The 17,972-nt window shown below is 39.3% G+C and overlaps 1 protein-coding gene across 1 annotated transcript; it reads left to right on the forward strand.

The window, feature by feature from the left end:
• On the forward strand, positions 1-13,299 carry LOC145782476 (WD repeat-containing and planar cell polarity effector protein fritz homolog). Its single transcript, XM_082594272.1, has 14 exons — positions 1-129; positions 1,089-1,306; positions 1,527-1,638; positions 1,942-2,046; positions 2,456-2,600; positions 3,569-3,644; positions 4,020-4,162; positions 4,535-4,769; positions 5,180-5,341; positions 5,782-5,905; positions 6,961-7,051; positions 7,260-7,456; positions 8,615-8,716; positions 9,864-13,299. The coding sequence occupies exons 1-14, from the start codon at positions 72-74 to the stop codon at positions 9,917-9,919; spliced, it is 1,824 nt and encodes a 607-aa protein (XP_082450398.1). The 5' UTR covers positions 1-71; the 3' UTR covers positions 9,920-13,299.
• Positions 13,300-17,972: the final 4,673 nt, after the last annotated feature.

Below are 17,972 nucleotides of genomic sequence, written 5' to 3' on the forward strand. Positions count from 1 at the left end.
TTTAACAGCGCGATGTGTGAATTATAGTCTGTCTTACCATTGAAAAGAAATAAAAATCCATAGAGTTTCAAATGGCTGGATTTGGATTCAATTTAAAATTTTTGACTTTACAACAAAACACCATTTCAGGTATGAGGAATTTGTGTCAAAGTACAGTAGCCTACTTGTTCAGTTTAAGATTTGATTGTTTTATCAAAAGTTTTATTTCTTGTTCAATATTTAACTTTAAAACTGAAAGCCTTTTTTTGGCATCTTCTTTGTTTGAACCTTCTTCGCCACTTCAAGGGTCGAGGGGCTCTGGCTTTTACCACCCTTGGGCAGTGGCGGCGGCTCGGTTTAGATGTTTGGGCAGGTGTCGAGCAGCCATGAAATTGATTTATCATCCAGTTCTTGCAGACCACGCACACCATTAGGCGCATGGTAGATGGCGCAGTTACAGATGGTGTGGTCTGCGGCTTGTCCCTCCTTGCCACACTCACAGATCGCGGATGGAGCCATCCCCCATTTGTGCATGTTGGAGCAGAATAGTCCGACGCCAGTACGCAGGCAGTTGAGCCGCACCCAGGCCTTCCTTGGCAAATGCATTCCGGTTGGGTGGGGGCTGGTGTCGGAAATAAAACTTTGAAGTCTGGAGGAGTTCTTCTTCCACTCCGAGCTCCATTGGTGGTCCGCCCAGGTAGCCGCACTGATGGATTGGTTTTCAGCGGTTTTCATCAGGAGTTGTGTGGCATGTACAAATGGATGTCTCGATTTCAGTTGCCGAGGTTGCACGCTCACAGACTTGTAGAGACTTGAGTGGGGTAAGTGGTTGGGGTTCATAGCGCGGCGAGAAAGCGACAGGATGGCTTCTTTGCTGGTTGGATGCCTGCAAGGACAGGGAGATTGTCCGATGGTGTAGGTCGCAGGCATCCTGTCACAATACGCAAAGTGTTGTTTATGGCAGTGTCGATTTTTGGCATCGATTTCTGTTCTATCCATTTGTGGTGATTAAAAATTGACACAAATGATTTCACAATAACTTTTACAATATTTTTAAAAGACAATTAGTTATATAGGACTTAAACTGATACACCAAATCAAATTTTTAGAAAAAAATGTGACACTGCATCAATATTATGGAAAAGATGCAATAACTGATGGTGAATATCATGATCTTAAAAAGTCATTTGTGGTCAGTCGAGGTAAGGTGTGGACGCCGAGGAATAAGCGACCTGACAAGCTGCGTGAATCTATCAAAGTATTTGAAGAAGTCCTGAAATCAAATGAAGCTATATGTATTCAATGGAAAAAGTTTGATTCTATTGAGGTGAGTAGTTTTTTTTTTTTTCAATAAAATTCAGGACAAAGTAGGTCAATATTGTAATTGTAAGTTTGGCTCTCGTTTTTCCAGACCTCCTTAATTCAGATAAAAGTTTTCAGTCTGGATGAGCAACAATTCCCTGCAAGAGTTCTACGCCTTCAGTTTAACCAATCAACTGACCTAAACAAATCATTTACATTACTGTATTCCAATTGATATTTTTTAGATTGTGTTCAATTCTGGACTGATTGCAACTGTCTTTCTATCGGATACAAATGACATCACAAAAATAAATTTTGAAAAGTATTTTGTTGGTAAAGTTTCAAATGCATCATCAGGTAATTGTTCCTTTTTTGTAACTTTGTAACTGTAAATTTACTTTCATCATATGTATTTGGTTTGGTTCATTACTTATATATACAAATTATACATTGCTCTTCTGATTCCTTTAAAAACATTAGAAGCACTGAAAAAGTGTGTTTTCTTATCCAAGTTACTGGATGGAAAAATGTGTGTTTATAGACCAAGGTGTTATATTTATAACGTGGTAAGGCACAAGGTTGAGAAAAAAGTCTGCGTTGTTTGTTTTTTGTAATATCTTTTATATATATAATATTATTAATTTGTCCAAACACTTCCAGGCACTCTCGGTCAGCAGTTTGTCTGCTTTGCGTTTCAAAATCAAACCAAGCTTACTTTCTTCACTTTAAAGCCTGATTACAAAATAATCTCAGTGGATTTGCCAGGTGAGGGGTATTAAATTTGAAAACTATTTCATGGGCCTACTAAAGCAAGAATGTTTTTTAGTTTTTCTAGCCACAGATGTGTGAAAGCATGCCCGTATACTTACACTGCCCAAGCATTTGTTGCTACATTTTAAAGGGGAGGTATTTCCCTAGTTTATTTTTCTCCCGCTATTTGTCTTGAGTATTCTATTTAAATACATTTGGCTGAAGATGATCTAGCTACATAGTACATATAGGACTGAACTGACTAAGAAATTTAGTTTCCTATTTACAAGACATGGATCCTAGACTCTCATATCAAGCATCGTTGTGGTTTTGACACCTTCCAGAAGATATTTTTCTTGATTGAAAGAGAAGAGCATGGTCGAATGTACTCAAAGTTTAAAGTTTTTTGAATTTTTGTTGCAAGGACCACAAGCAAGAGTCCACCGGCATTTGTGTGTAAATGGCAATGAAGACTTGATGGCTTGCTGGTGGCAGTTTGGTGCCTGGATGCAAACCGCACGCGAGCACGAACGCATCAACCTTGTATTGCTGAAGTGTTCATTTGGCAAGTATGTTCTTATATGCTTTTACATTGGCATTGGTCATTGGCGTCGACTTTTCACTGAAGAAAGGTAATCCCAAGAGCATGAGACAATACTCAGTCCCAAGAGGGCTCCGCTCCCTGCTCTAGCGTAATCGACGTCTTTGACATTGGTGTATGTTTGCATCCCTTTAATACTTTCATATATTCTATAAGTTGGAGGCTCAGTGGCAACAGTTCTGTTTTTTTTTTTTTCGGTCATTTATCGGTTATTGACCGATTATTATTTAGCAAAATGTCCGAAAAAATATATGGTCGATTGACAATAGTATATATGACCAAAAATGACTAAAAATGACCGAATTTTTTCAAGTCATTTCGGACAAATGTCTGAAAAGTCTCAGCAAAAAAAACCCTGAGTCAGTTAGCTATTTATGCCAATGTCTGTACTTTGCTGCCATCCTATTTCAGTAGTTCATTATACTCAACGAAGCATCACCCATTCACCGTGTACATTTGCAAAGCCCCTTCTGTGAATAACTTCCTAATAACTTGTCACGTAAAATTATAAAATTGATCGGCTGCATAGCCGAGTGGTGAGAACCCTGGAACGGCAATCGAAAGGGCGCCGGTTCGACACCGCTCGAGCATGTGTCTGTGGCAGGACATGCCTGACTGTGGCTGTGGCAAGACATGCCTGAAGGTGGACACGAAGATTGGCTTCCTTGCTTTCCCGTCCACTTAATCTAAATCTTCAACCACCGGGTGTAAGCCTGGATACGACAAACAAAATAAAATTGATAATATAGGCTAAGTCCTTATGAGCGATACGATATGGTGGAGTGTATGTGAAATAGGAAGTTAAATGAAGTTGCTGGTAGTCTATGAATTCTTTCAAAAGATCTTCACCTACTTATTCTTGAAACTGTCGTGGCTACTGGCCTCCTACATTGCCTGGAACTTCTGAGTTTCTATGAAAAGTATTTGTTTCCCCAGGTTGGAGGTGGCAGGTTCTATAGAAACCCAGAACGACATCATTCGGGTTGAATTCAGCAAAATAAACTCAAACCAGGTAAGTTCTTTTGTGATGGTCGTTGGGTAAATCCAAAGGAACAAAAAAAAAAAAACGAAACGCCCATTAACATCTACTTCTCCATTCTGCTTCAACAAGCCTGGTTTTTACCTCGACACATCAGGGTCGACCAGTTGTCTGCAGTAGCTACTCCACTTCTCTCCATCATTAGTATCTTCAGTTTTTAAGTTGTTGGTCAGATCATTCTTCACGGTGTCTTTCCAAATTTTCTTAGGTCTTCCTTTTCTTATTGTCGATTTTATAATACTTAACCACAAAACTACCAGTAGCAACGTCACTTCAACATTATTAACGTCGATTGAAACCAATTTTTCACAAGAAAGCTATCTTGCTGATTTGGAAATTTCAATTTAGATATTGACCTTGGAGAAATCATACAACGAAGGAGAGAGCCAGATTGATTCCGTGGTATACGAATGCGTAAGAGACAAAATACATCGATTGGATGTTGTCTCGTTTCCTGTAAAAAGTGGTGTTTTATCCTACGCAAGAAACAGGTGCGCTTTATATAAACTGTACCGAAACGATGCCGTTTCGGCATTATCTTTACAATAGATATTTCGTCCCACCATATCTTGTTTGTAGTTTGATGTTTTACCACTAAATTGGACATGTTGCGAACTTTCTGACGTTTGGTATTTCATGTTATTGAGGCCACGATCAAACGAAAATACAAGACTCCATACTCGAGTTTCACCCTTGTTTAGCATCATCAGTGATGCATCCATGTTATTTTGAGCGGGAATCGAACTTCCAACTTGATGAAGATTGTGGTTTCACGGACTTCTACTAATCCTCACATCTTTATATCTGTTATTAAATAATATTCATAATTTATTTTTATTTATCTCGTTTTTATAATATTTCAGCACTGAAGATAAATTGGTTGTTGGTCTTAGCGACGGCTCTATAGCGATTTGTGACCTCACCATACGAAAGCAGCTTGCCTCCGTCGCTCGAATATCGTTAGTACCGACGATTACCGCCTGGCTCGGCTCATTGCTAATTGTCGGGAGTGCACAAGGGGGTCTGAGGGTCTTCGACTCAGCTTTGAATAGTATTTCCTTGTTTGATATGGACGAGAACGAGTATCCATCCCTTCAGGTAAAAAAGACATCTCTGGTGTAATACACCCTGTTGCTTGAAACATAATAATCTTCGTGCTTTGGCCCGTATTGTTTGTTGCACCTCTCGTACACTTACAAGTCATTATGAGGGCATATTAAAAGTTTCGCTGTGACTATAGTATTTTCTTCCAAGTCCAGTGAAAGTAGCTTGTCTCGCAATGACCTTTAGCTACAAATACAAGCGCTTTTTCAGTGCAAAACTTTGCGTAAGATGTAGAAAAAAAAGAAAACACTGATCAAATAGGACTAAAAAAGCGCAATCATGAAGGAAATATGCTTGATACTAAATTACGTAGCACAAGAATTAAGATGTGAGGAGGAAATGGAAGCAGATGACATGAATTCCGCTTTTGACAACATCTACCCAGCTAAAACTTTATCTTGCAGCTTTCTGAATACTTAACATCTGGTAACAGCCTCATCAAGATAGTGGCTTGTTCGCCAACTAATGTGATGCTGGCGTTCAATGGGGGTCCGTTGTCCTTGCTATTCATCCTAGGGAAACCTACTTCTCTTTCCATAATGCAACAACATCTGCGCACAAACAAGGTAGGGCTCTGGGCTGGGTAGCCGGGCGCTGCCGATTTTACCTCGGTTGCTACTGCCATGTCAATTTTTAACGTTTTATACATTCAGCAGACTTCTTTAAATGGAAAGTTCTTCTCTGTGAACTTATCTCCATTCTCCAGTCGTAGTGAATGGAGCTCCAAAGCCTTCAGCGGTTTCCCAAAGAATTCTTGGAATCCGCTAATTAATCATCAGCTGCTTGTAATTTTAGGCTTATGGCCGCTTTTTTGCATTTTATCTGACAATATTCGACCATTTTAAGCGTCATCGTTTGTGACGTCATGGATTTTGCCAACTGTCATTGCAAACTGGCAGAAGTTGAATCAATGTTAAAAAATGACCGAATTGTTTGGGATTTTATTAGCCAGGTAGTTGAAAAGTTTAGCAAAGATCTTACATCTTGCTTTGCTGCATCTCTTCAGGTCACAGAAGCCGTTGCTTTATTGGGTTCCATCAACTGGAACCACGAATGCGACCAAGCGTATCACGGTTTGTTAGCAATCGCTGATTGGTTGCTGTCGAAACCGCTCAACCATGAAAGAGAAGGTATTTATGTGAAAAATACGATAATTTTTGTATAACTTTCGCAGTTGACTTCGCTTTTAAAATCCAGCATACATCAAAGTAATTGTTATGTGAGCCAGAGCCTTTATCGCCGAGGGTCTAACCGCTCACCACCCCTGGCGTTGATGTTTCCTCGACTACAGCGAGAGGCTACTAGATTGGCCAGTGGTTTGGTTTGGATGATTTTGACCGCGTGCTTTTTCTTACGGTGCCTTCACGATGTAGCTTCAACATAAATACAAGGAACATATTAAAAACAATAAAAACTATTAATACTACAAAAAGTGCTCAATGCTAAGCAAAAAAGCAAAGCAGAGCGAATTAAATCAAATATAATATAGTTATTATATACTATCTGAATCCTTAACAGCCTGTTTCACCTTTAACGGATCATCAGAAGGGTCTGAAAAACATGCAAAAACAATAAATCGGTAATTCTTGAAGAGATATTAAATATTGTAGCTGTGATTTAATCTGCAAAAACTTTTAAACCCGTAATTCCTGAAAAGATATTAAATATTATAACCATAATCCAATCGGCAAAAAAAAAAAAAACAGAATTACAAAGAGCTACCTCCATCCGTAACCACAAAGCCTCAATTAGAATGTTCAGCTTAAAATCCAGCAAATTGATGCCAACACCTGTGACATCACAATGAAGCAAAATGCCATAAGGATAAAGTAACCTGAACAAATTAAACGAAATTTAATTTTTTTAAAAACCTGTAAAAATCAAATAAAATTTAGTTTGAAATTTATAACCTGTAAAAATCAAATGAAATTTATTTTTAAATTTAGAACCTGTGAAAACTAAACGGAATTTATTTTATTTTGAAGTACTTGAAATGAGCTTGATTGATCGATTATGTTATCGACCGAAACGCGCAGTCTTGCTCTACCTGTCAGTTGGAGGAGGTACAGGTGTCCATGATATTGTTCACGTTCTCTTTCGCGCTGTCACACTCTCAGGAAGATGTCTCTAGGAAATGTCGTATTGTGATGTAACACAGTTTTTCTATATGTTGATTAATTTTCAGGGCAATTGGAGGCCACATTTGCTTCGTTTTACTCTTCAAAGCACCAACTCTCAGACCCAATTGTACTGAAATGCAGAACCACAGTTGGATGGTGAGATGGAGTTTTTATTCAATTCAACAGGACCTTTTAAAGTAAACAAGGACTTTTTATTCAAGAACTCTGCAAAATTTTACAGCTTAATGTGAAACCGCACGGGATACACGCATTTTAAACCATTTAATCATTGTTGTATTTATATGTACGATTCTGTGGAGAATTTTTTACATCTTTCTGAGTAACTTCATTTTTACTGTTTCAGTTACGCGAGAAGATTCTTTCACCACTTGTTGCGTTACCAGAGATTCGAGAAGGCTTTCTTGCTAGCCAAGGACATCAATTCATCAGATCTTTTTTTCGATATTTACTTTGCCGCTAAAGATCTCGGCGAACTCCAGCTTGCTAAAGTTGCTAAACTCAAAGCAGACGAAATAATTGCAGCAGAATCCTCTGAAAATGGTGAGACAGTGTTGTCCGTGGTACATTCAAATACATTAACAATTCTGTCCATGTGAGACCAAACCAGATCGTAGATCACATCTTGGACAATTGTGATTTCCACTATCCGGCGGATAGAGGAAAATTAATTGTTAACAAAATTTCTTTAGTAAAATTTACATTTAGGCTGTTTTATCTGGCACTGATATAACTGATTGTTGAAATCTTTATCCTCGGACTGAGAAACCTTTTTTGGAAGCTCAATCCTTGCAATTTTGCATATTTGTTGAGCCTTTGAACCACTGAGCTCGGTCACGGCGGTTGACAAAGCAAAGTGTTGTTATTTGTGAGTTATTCCATTCAGTAGGTCCCGCTGAATGGAGAGCAGCGTTGAAATGCGTTACTCAAGCGCTCACCCCGAGAGGCGAGTCAGCATCGCTTGATCGTGAAGCTTCTTCGTTTACAAACTCAGACGCTCACCAACCCGGTCATGCGGGCGGCCATTTGGTTGATTGATACTTTATCCTCGGACTGGAAAAGCTTCTTGCAGAGCTTGTTCCTGGTAGTTCCGCTTACTTGTAGAGGATTTGAATCACTGACGCAGGCCCGGTCACCGAGATTGACAGAGTGTAGTTTCCGATTGTTGAAGTCTTGTTGCCGTAGAATTATTCCATCCATTAGATGCCGCTGAATGGTGAGCAGTCCTTAACGTGTGTTTCTCAAGCGCACACCCCGAGAGTCGAACCAGCGCCGCTTGATCTTGAAGCTTCTTCGTTCTAGAAGTCACGCGCTAACCAACTGAGCTATCGGGGCGGACTCAATATCGGAGCAACTTCAATGTAACCAGATAAGCTTGCCACACAACAATTGAGATACCCGACTTTGTGAAACCTGTCAAACAAATTAATAATTTTGATGTAGGTGGGATAGGACCACCTCGTCAAAGCGACTTTATTTGATGAAACAAACTAGGTCGCAATAATGAGTCGAGTAGTGTGCTCGTGCTTCCGAATTTCGTCATATTTTGCCTTCAAACCGTTGGCCTTGTGTTTTGTATCAATTTCAGGACACAGGCGCTTCCGTTGATTTGCCACAATTTACTTCTGTTTGTTATTTGCAAAGTAGATGCACTGCCAAAAATCTTCATGGAATTATTTTTTACTGCTTTTTCTATTACAGACTCCGCTGATGAATGGGGAAAATTGGCTGAGCAGCAGTTGTCCAACCTTATTCCCACCGACAACGATCAAGGTCACCTAGCCGCTGCTCTAGAGCAGGAATGTGAGTATGCCAATTGTGAGAGTTTGAAAAGTTTTAAAGATTTTACAATAAATGCAAAGACTCCATTTATCGAATTCAGCAAAGCGACAACTTTTTCATCTTACCTAGTTTTCGTCTTTGATTAAAAGGCATTCACAATGAAAACCAACCCGATGGCTTAGTGGTTGGTCTTTAGTGTGTCTCCTTCCGAACCGGTAGGCATGGTCGCGATACAAGTGGTAGGAGCCTGCTGAATGGCTGCACTGGCACTGTCGGCTTTGTAAAGCGCCGAGGAGCAATGTATATCTGCGATTTGATACAGCGCCATATAAAAACACTACTACAGTATTATTATAAAAAGTTTCCTCTATCAGTTGATCCGGGTCTGAGCTTTTACACTTTGGTGGAAGCCATCACAATGAGAATAATTACAAGCAACAATTTTAAAAGGTTCTGATGAATCTTTCTTGGTACTGAAAACCTAGCCCAAGCAACTTGTCAACTTCAAGAGCTAACGGTGCCCTGATTTCAAAGCGAAATACATCTTTTGAGGATATATTTAAAGCTCTGTTTGCCTCGTTAACTCAGTGGTTACTCTCCCGGCTTAAGATCACGCAACGCTGGTTCGACTCTCGGGGTGTGCGCTTGAGCAACGCACGTTAAGGATTGCTCTCCATTCAGCGGCATCTAGTGGATGGAATAATTCCCCGGCAACAAGACTTCAACAATCGGAAACTTCACTTTGCCAATCTCGGCAACCGGTTCTGCGTCAAGAGCCTCTACAAGTATGCGAAACAACCAGAAATAACCTATCAAGGCTTTGCCAGTCCGAGGATAAAGATTCAAAACCAAACCAAACCTCTGTAGCAGAAGCTGGTTAAATTAGTAATATGCATATTGCATAGGAACTACGAGGCACATGCTTTTAAAGTGTTGCGACTGTGCCATATTTTAAACTGATTGTCCTGTTTCGGTATCAAGCACGTTATATCGTTCGCGCTTTTGTCGCTTCTACCTTATTTAGACCTTTGCGGTGTTTGTCATGTATTGTTTTTCGTTGTGATAGTCAGAAATAACAAACTGAACTGAACTTGCATTTTTTAATTGCAATTGTGCTGTGTGCATACACAAGAAGGGCTATTGAGTTTTTTTTTCTTTTTCTTTTTAGTTGCCTCAAGTGGAAGTTCAAGTACTTTGAAGGTGACCAATCTTGGATATGTGTGAGCGCCTCTAGCGGTTGCTGTATGGTTCATTGCAGTTCAAGAGATTTTAGTTGACGCAATTTATCAAAAACTAATGATATTTTTGCGTTTCTATAATGTACAGTAGTTTTAAGTTGAATTTTAAATTCATATATTAAAGTGTTGTTTTTCCAAGGCAGAAGATTTTATCAGTTTTATTTGCAAAACAAATCACAGAAATTTGCTGCGACATGATTTTAAACGCAAAATAGCCTCTTTCACTTCACAGTTGTTGCACCAAAGTGCTGCACTGATAATGTTCGATTTATATTTGGTTTTTATGTCCAAATAAACTATTCTTAATTCCAGAAATATATTAAATATATTAAATCCAGAATGTTATTTATATGTTGGCGATACAGGAAAGCGGACTTTTTGCCAAAGTGCTCTTTTGTATTGTAACTTATGTTTGAGCTTCGGTAGAGACAGGGGCGCCGGAACGATTTTTGACTGGGGGGGGGCAAGATTACGAAAAAAGGGCAAAGGCAAATTTTTTTCAAGTTTTAAAATAAGATATAGCGATAATGCTAATCCATCAGCTCACTATGTAGGCTATTGAGTAATGATAGCCTACAAGTGTCCGGTATACAAAGAAGGGCATCATGCTATGTTATAATGATGTAACCTACTGTCAAGCCTTAAAGCAGCCTGCGGCCATGGCCGCTAAGTAGTGCTTGAATGACCGCCGGTGCTACCTCCTCAATCGGCCAAGTTTGGGCGACGGTCTCTTCTAGCCAATTATTTAATTTCGCAATAGAATGATCGTGAATTAACTGTCGAAAGTTTGTAGTGTCAAAGAGTGACGCAAACTTAGGTCAGCGCGTCATAATCGCCACTGTTGCATTGTGCGGGAATATTTGTTATTGATGGAATATATCTGTAGGGTTTTGCTTTCTGGTTTTGCTTTCTTTCTAGGGTTTTGCATCTGCGATCACCAGCGCTGTAAGTCTTGTTTGTAATTCTCGACGTTTATTTTAACAAAGTCTTAATCCGAAGTGCTAAATTACATCGGCTGGCAATATTGTCGTTTTTATGTCGATTCGATATTGTCGGACATTGAATCGTTGTTAAAAAGGAGAACTAGGTTAGTTGACATCCAAGGAGAAAACATTTTTTAATCATATTTTGCAAAAATTATGCTTCTTTTAGTAATGTCCTTCACATCATTGAAATACTTATTTTATTACCTTGTCGTCATCGTCAACACATGTCGAACGTTGTTTTTCGTTGCTAAAAAGAATTCTAAGGGAGCGGCAAACTTCTTTAAAATCAGCCACATTGGAGACACTCGTGCGAGTGTCGTTAGATGGTCCCGCAGTACTGGATTGCAATTCCGATAAAGCAGTTACTGCGTGGTGCAACGATTCTATTGTAGGACGTCGCCCAGGCCCAGACTTCAACAACGCTAAGTGATCATTTTAGAATTGTTGCAAGTTTAATTCTATTTACTTGTGCCATCGTTATTTTTTATTTTGGCCTCCAAGCACGCAGATTTGGCCGCCGAGAAGGAGCTCCCGAAAAAAAACGAGTTTTAAGGCCTGTACTGTGTTGCAAAATTTTCTGCCGTAAATATTATTTTGAGGCAAAAATGAAAGATTATTATTAGGCTAAAAGCGAATAGCAGAAATTGTTATATTGCAAAGTGTGCAGTTGCTTACATGACTTTAAAAGGGCACCATTGCCCCCCCTGCCCCTCCATCTGCAGAAAAATTGAGGGCAGGGGGACATCCGCTGCCCCCCCGCTTCCGGCGCCCCTGGGTAGAGAGTTTGTTTTGTTGAACCATAGGCAATTAGGCATACAAAGCCGAGCAACGTGATCAAGTTTAACATATTCAAGTTTATTACATTTACAGAAACACAAAACTACGCAACAAATTAAATATCGAACGTTTTCGACATCACAAGATGTCTTCTTCAGGAATAACATACATGCACAATTTAACTACATCTGAATAAAATACAATGGTTTATTAAATCTATAAGCAGGAAAAAACAAAAACTGCACAGTACTTCTGACTACCTCAAACTCAACGATATAGGCTCCACTTGTGTTTCTGTAAATGTAATAAACTTGAATATGTTAAACTTAACAAAGTTGCTCGGCTTCGTATGCCTATGGTTTAACTCCTGTTTCTGGTGCAAAATATTTCTATCAAAAGTGTGCTGTGGCTTAAATTTTCTATTGTTTCTAAAGTTTTTACTTGGTACTTTTTGCAAGTGATGAATTGTGATCTATTTTCATATGTGATTTTTTGTTACCGATTACATTCAAGTTGATTGAAAGTCATGTTGTTGGGTTCTACAAGTTATTGGGGTGAGTTGTCCTAGTTTTGCAGTCCAGTACTTGGTTTCTTAATTACCTTCTATAAAGATGAACCTATTGTGTAAAGTGTAGCTGTTAGAGTGAAACATTTTACGAAGAGCACTTGACACTGTGACTGAACACCATACGAAGAATCGCCAAGAACCATGTAACCACGTGACTAACTATTGCTGTCGCATAAAGCGCATGCCAGTGATGGAACTGTGTCATGAACAATCGAACATTGAACGTACAATAATTACCAGCAGAAAACTATGTTGAACTTTTGCACAAACTGTGTAGTAAACCTGTTTTTTTTTCAGATTGTTGTTGTGTTTGAAAGGTTTATGCTTTGTTGAACCATAACCATAAACAAAACCTCGGCGATTATCTTAATACGGCCGAAAACGTTTGCCCTTTTACGTCCGTGTCACGATAAACACCGCAACATTGCTTGGTTTCTGTTGCCTCGAACTGTTATTGTGACTAACAATAGGTTTTATAGCACACACGAAATCATTTTGTAGGCCACCGCAGCCCAATTGGAGATGTCAATAAAACCAGTGAAAAGTGACCTAGCTAAAAAGCAAATTTTAGAAGGGCAAAAGCAACTGGTGGGCTGCAAATATTTAATGTTTGAAATAAAATGATTTGTTTAAAAATATAGCTATTGAATGTAGCCAAACATCTATAAAACGCAATCCAACATGTAATTCAATGTCATCAAAACGTTACAATAGTAAGTTATTAAAAACGATTTTTTGAGGGAGCGATTTTTCCGTGGCTGCATCCCTGCCCAAGACTCCAAAAGACCCGGCTAATGTTTGAATATTAGCCGTTGTCAGTGTATTTTGAATAGACACGACAGATTGGTTTTGGCAATACGGCATGTTATGTTGTGCCTTTTTTTGATGCGATATTGAGCAGGTTTTTACCTCTTGTGGCTCTGAAGCCAACTATCGAACCTACTTTTCCTTATTATTTGGTATCACTTGAGCTTGATTAAGCTACGGAATCTATTAGAACCAATGCTTTCATGTTTTGCAATAAACTTAGTAGGCTACCTGATTCGGCTCATAGCTGATTCGATCATTTTTTCATGTGTCACTTGTAGCACTCGGTTGGTTGGTTTTGAATCTTTATCCTCGGACTGACAAAGCCTTGTTAGGTTATTCCTGATAGTTACGCATACCGTACTTGTAGAGGCTCTTGACGCAATGCCGGTTACCGAGATTGGCAGAGTAAATGGAGAGCAGTCCTGACAGTGCGTTGCTCAAGCGCACACCCCGAGAGTCGAACCAGCGCCGCGTGATCTTGAGCCGGGCGCGTAACCACTGAGCTAACGGGGCGGACTTCCGGGTCCATTTGACATGTTGCAGTACGGTAGTGGGAATTGGTATACGTGACCTAGTTAGCTGGTTGTTGAACAGATTGTTTTGTACCCTTTTGGAAAAACTATCTCAATCCAAACGCTAGCTATGCGCCACTTCAACGCGGGAAGAGCGAGAACTCTATTTTCGAGGATGCGAAAAGTGACGTCAGCATTTAGCAACAGAAATAATTTTAATTGGGCATGAGGTATATTCAAAGGGTAGGGGCCGTTTTTGCATAGTTTTGTAGCCTGGTTTTTAAAGGTATTAAAATATTAATTTTACGTTTTTTTTGCGAGATGGCATAACTTAATTGGCGGCCATATTTAGATTACACCAATTTATTTCGGAAGGCTGTAACATTTTCAGCAAGAATGAGGCTTGAAACAAATAGTTCAATGTAGCTTAATATAACAAGAATAATATAAGACAGCCTACTGTGCATTTGGTTTGAACAGGAGCGGATCCAACACGTAGATTTAGGGGCGCAAATAAAACACAATGATGTGTAGGCTAGGTCTACATTAATCCGACATTCAAAATACACCATGAATGAAGTTAATTTTGCTGTGTTTCTATCCATGCCGCTGAGTTCGAAACGCTTAAGTAGCCTAGGTTGCGAGCACAAAAAAATAGGGGTGGTGGGGCATTGCTCACTCCGAAAAAAGGTGGACAACTGTTATGAGGCACGAAGCAGCTACAGTAAATCCGCTTGCGGGATTCTGCTCTATTTCAGTATCACAAACACTCGACTTGCATTCGCTGAGCAACCCAATATATATCGGGGGCTCACATGTAAAGCACCAAAAAAATAAGGCAACGGGTGTGAGAAGTGAGGACTACCTTAGTCATCAAGAAAATTGCTAAAGCGAGTCTTTCTTGTATTCCACTGCCCTTACACAAATATTATGTGCTTGTGAAGTGAAGCACGTAGGTCTATAGTAGGGACGGTAGCCTACATTACGGGACGCGCAACTCCGTTGTTTCTTCAACATTAGAAGGGTCAATTGCCAATTTGACATTTTTTACGCTTTACTGCAGGCTTGCTTTCAACTAAAAACCTTAAATTACTTTAAAACCAACTTAACTCTTCTTATATAACCCATAAAAAGTAAAATATTTTGTAAATTAGGAAAAAACGTAACCCTTCTAGTGTTGCGGATAAGCCAAAAGCGGATGAAGTTACGCATCCCTAGTCTATAGGTTAAAGTTTATGCTTGTACATTTGTGCCTCCTTGCAACCGACTTTCACGTTTAAATTTAAAAACTATGATAATAGTGTTTGTTTTGATACAGCGTTGCATTTATCGCAGTTATAGCCTACCATACATTGCTCCCAGCGCTTTACAAAGCTGACAGTGTCACACATTGGCGGTGATGTAGTCTGAGCACGTTATAATGTCTGTGTGTTGTCGCTTCTACGTTTTTCCAGACCTCTAATGTTTGGCATAGCCTATATTATATTGCTTTTCGTTGTAATGGTTAGAAATAAAAACAAACCTAACTGATCAGGTTCCATATAGCTTGATATTGATTGTTCTCACTTGTTTTCAAAACTGATGCGACGTCTCGTTTTCTGCTGATTGAAGATTCAAAAACCTACCAAACCAACCTTTGTAGCTAACTGCTCTAGGCTGCTGCTGAGCTGAGTCGGAGTCTGCCTCGCTTTCTGACCTAGTCTTGTTCTGACACGATCCCTGTTCTATATCTAGAAAGCTAAAACCTCAATTGCTAAGGTAACAGGGATCAGTAGTCAGTAGATGTAACAGAAAATATATTTCGCACTTGCTAGTGCATCGTCAGTTCTGATCTGAACCAACTATTGCTTTGGGCCAGTGCATTTCTCAATACTTTTTATTGCTATATGCGCCATTTAGCGGATGCAACAACTTTCTCGCTTGAGTGCCTTTATGCACAACTTTGTGGTATCCGACTATCCGATCGGATTTCAGATTTTCAGTCTTGCAGTCAAGGGAGCTTGTAGGCTATAATGTACCAGTATATCTTGTGGTTGTTTGTACACATACCTAGTCCTAAATAGAATATTGTCGGAATCTTTTCATCAGACTAAAGAAGCCTTTTCTGAAGTTAATCCCTGCAGTTTTGTAGGTTAAATTAGCAAAAGCTTTGAACCACTGAATCCGTGGAGACTGACAAGATGAGTTGTTTCGTTGTTTGTATATATATTGTTTGCAAATTATCGCATTCCCTAGGCTTATGGTAGACACTCTAGCGCTGTGCTTAAAGTGTGTTGCTCAAGTAGCCTACACACTGCAAGAGTTATGTAGATCTATGATTTTGTCATGTCTATGTTGAAATATAGGCTACGTGGCTCTTGCCACTGGCTGCATAGTCGAGTACAGCCTAGCTTTGACGTTCGAAAGGCCACCGATTAACATGTGGCTGTGTCTTTGGCAAGACATCTAAAGGCATACCGTCAATTGCAAAGTGACGCCCTTCGACCAGGGCTTTGGAGGGCTGTCTTTAAAGGTAGCAAACCTCGCAAACCACAAGGTTGCCAGATGGTATTTTTTATTGTATTTTTTTGGCAGTGGCTATTTGACCGGCTCCGGTCTTTGAATCAGAAACACTATTTGACCGGTCATGACGTCACTACATAAGCACTTTTTTCTTTTTCTCTTTCAAAGCAAAAGACGATAAGCGCCTTAAGTTTTAAATTCAACACGTTTTTTTCAACTGAGTCCGGGGCGCATACGTAACGTCTCGGGCTGCCATTCTAGAGGGAATGAGTTCGATTCTATGCGGAAGCGTTCTTTTTTTTTTTTTTTTTAACTAAATTTTTGAAAGTGGAAAGTTGTCTTGAAGGGTTGGTTGAGATGATGATTTGAAACTTGACTGATTGTTGTGCGACAATGAGACTGGATTTAATTTTTAACTTCGGACTTCAGCGAAACGTAATCTTACAGCCTATTAGAAGGTGTGATTTTTTCAGAGAATTTGTGCTAAGAAATGAAAGGAAGTTGTTAAAAATAAAGACTAGAAAAAACTTTTTTAATTCGTTTTAAAACTTTTTTATTCACTTGTTGATTCATTCATATCAGTTTGTATCCTTTTGTAGTTAAAAAAAAAAAAAAAAAAAAAAGAACGCTTCCGGATAGTATCGAACTCATTCCCTCTAAAACGGCAGCTCGAGACGTTACGTATGCGCCACGGACTCAGTTGAAGAAAGGGTGTTGAATTTAAAACTTAAGGCGCTTATCGTCTTTTGCTTTGAAAGAAAAAAGTGCTTATGTAGTGACGTCATGACCGGTCAAATAGTGTTTCAGATTCAAAGACCGGAGCCGGTCAAATAGCCACTGCCTTAATTTTATAATCGCCTTGAGTGTTATGTCAAGCATCAGCCAGACCAAGCGATGCTTGTTGTTTTAAGAAACACCTCTGAAACGTCAATCGCGTCTTTGTGTTGATAGAATTATTACGTTACTTTTACAGACATAAAGCTTGTGTTTACTTAAAATCATATATCTCTTTTCACGGAGTTGGTAGTCTATCGAATTGTACAAAAAACAATTCCATTTTTAGCAATTCTTTATTCTTTCCGAAAAACAAGTTTAAATAATTGCTGTCAGTTTTTAGACAAAGAACTGGATTTTCAAAAGCTTGACTCATAAGAGGGCGCCAGAGTATCTGTAGTTTGTTGTTTTAAAACACTATTTTTAACTTCTACTGCCGTAAAAAAACAATTTTATGTCATCTTGTGGGCTGAAAATTAATCGGTGTTTTTCATCATCCATTTAAACCAGGGGTGGGGAACCTGCGGCCCGCGGGCCGAATGCGGCCCGCGTGACTGTTCCATGTGGCCCGCGTCAAAATTTCTTTACCCAAAATATATTAAAACAACAGCTCAAAAAAGAGTAGGCTCTGCATTCTCGGTATATTGCAAATGGCCTTCTGTGACTAGTAATCCATCATAAAAGGCCATTTGTAACAACAATGTGTACGTCACAATGTGTACGTCACAATGTGGCCGTCCCAATGTGACCAGTTATTGTTAATCGGCCAGTTATGCCATTCGTGAAAAGTGTTTTGCAAAGTTAGTGGCCTACTTCTCAAATTAGCAAAATTTAACGTTGTATAATGGCTTCTGGAAAGAAAAGAAAGATTGGTGATGAAGACAGAATGTTCCAGAAAGATTGAACAAAATTTCGAAATTTTTAGTGGCCCACCTGTGTTATTTCTCATTTTATGTGGCCCGCAATGCTAAAAAGGTTCCCCACCCCTGATTTAAACGTTGGCATAGCATGGCCAACGTTAATTCAACGTTAATTCAACGTATAAATGCCGTTTGTCTGTATGTGACTATAAATATTTGGTGTAGCACAATATTTCTTCGAAGCTTTTGC

Source organism: Aplidium turbinatum, chromosome 13 (assembly GCF_918807975.1).
Source record: "Aplidium turbinatum chromosome 13, kaAplTurb1.1, whole genome shotgun sequence".
Lineage (NCBI taxonomy): Eukaryota > Metazoa > Chordata > Ascidiacea > Aplousobranchia > Polyclinidae > Aplidium > Aplidium turbinatum.

Coding starts and splice junctions, on each gene's coding strand:
- LOC145782476 (XM_082594272.1), top strand. CDS start 72: ATGGCTGGATTTGGATTCAATTTAAAATTTTTGACTTTACAACAAAAC. Junction 4,163..4,534: donor TTATCCTACGCAAGAAACAG/GTGCGCTTTATA, acceptor ATAATATTTCAG/CACTGAAGATAAATTGGTTG. Junction 5,906..6,960: donor GCTCAACCATGAAAGAGAAG/GTATTTATGTGA, acceptor ATTAATTTTCAG/GGCAATTGGAGGCCACATTT.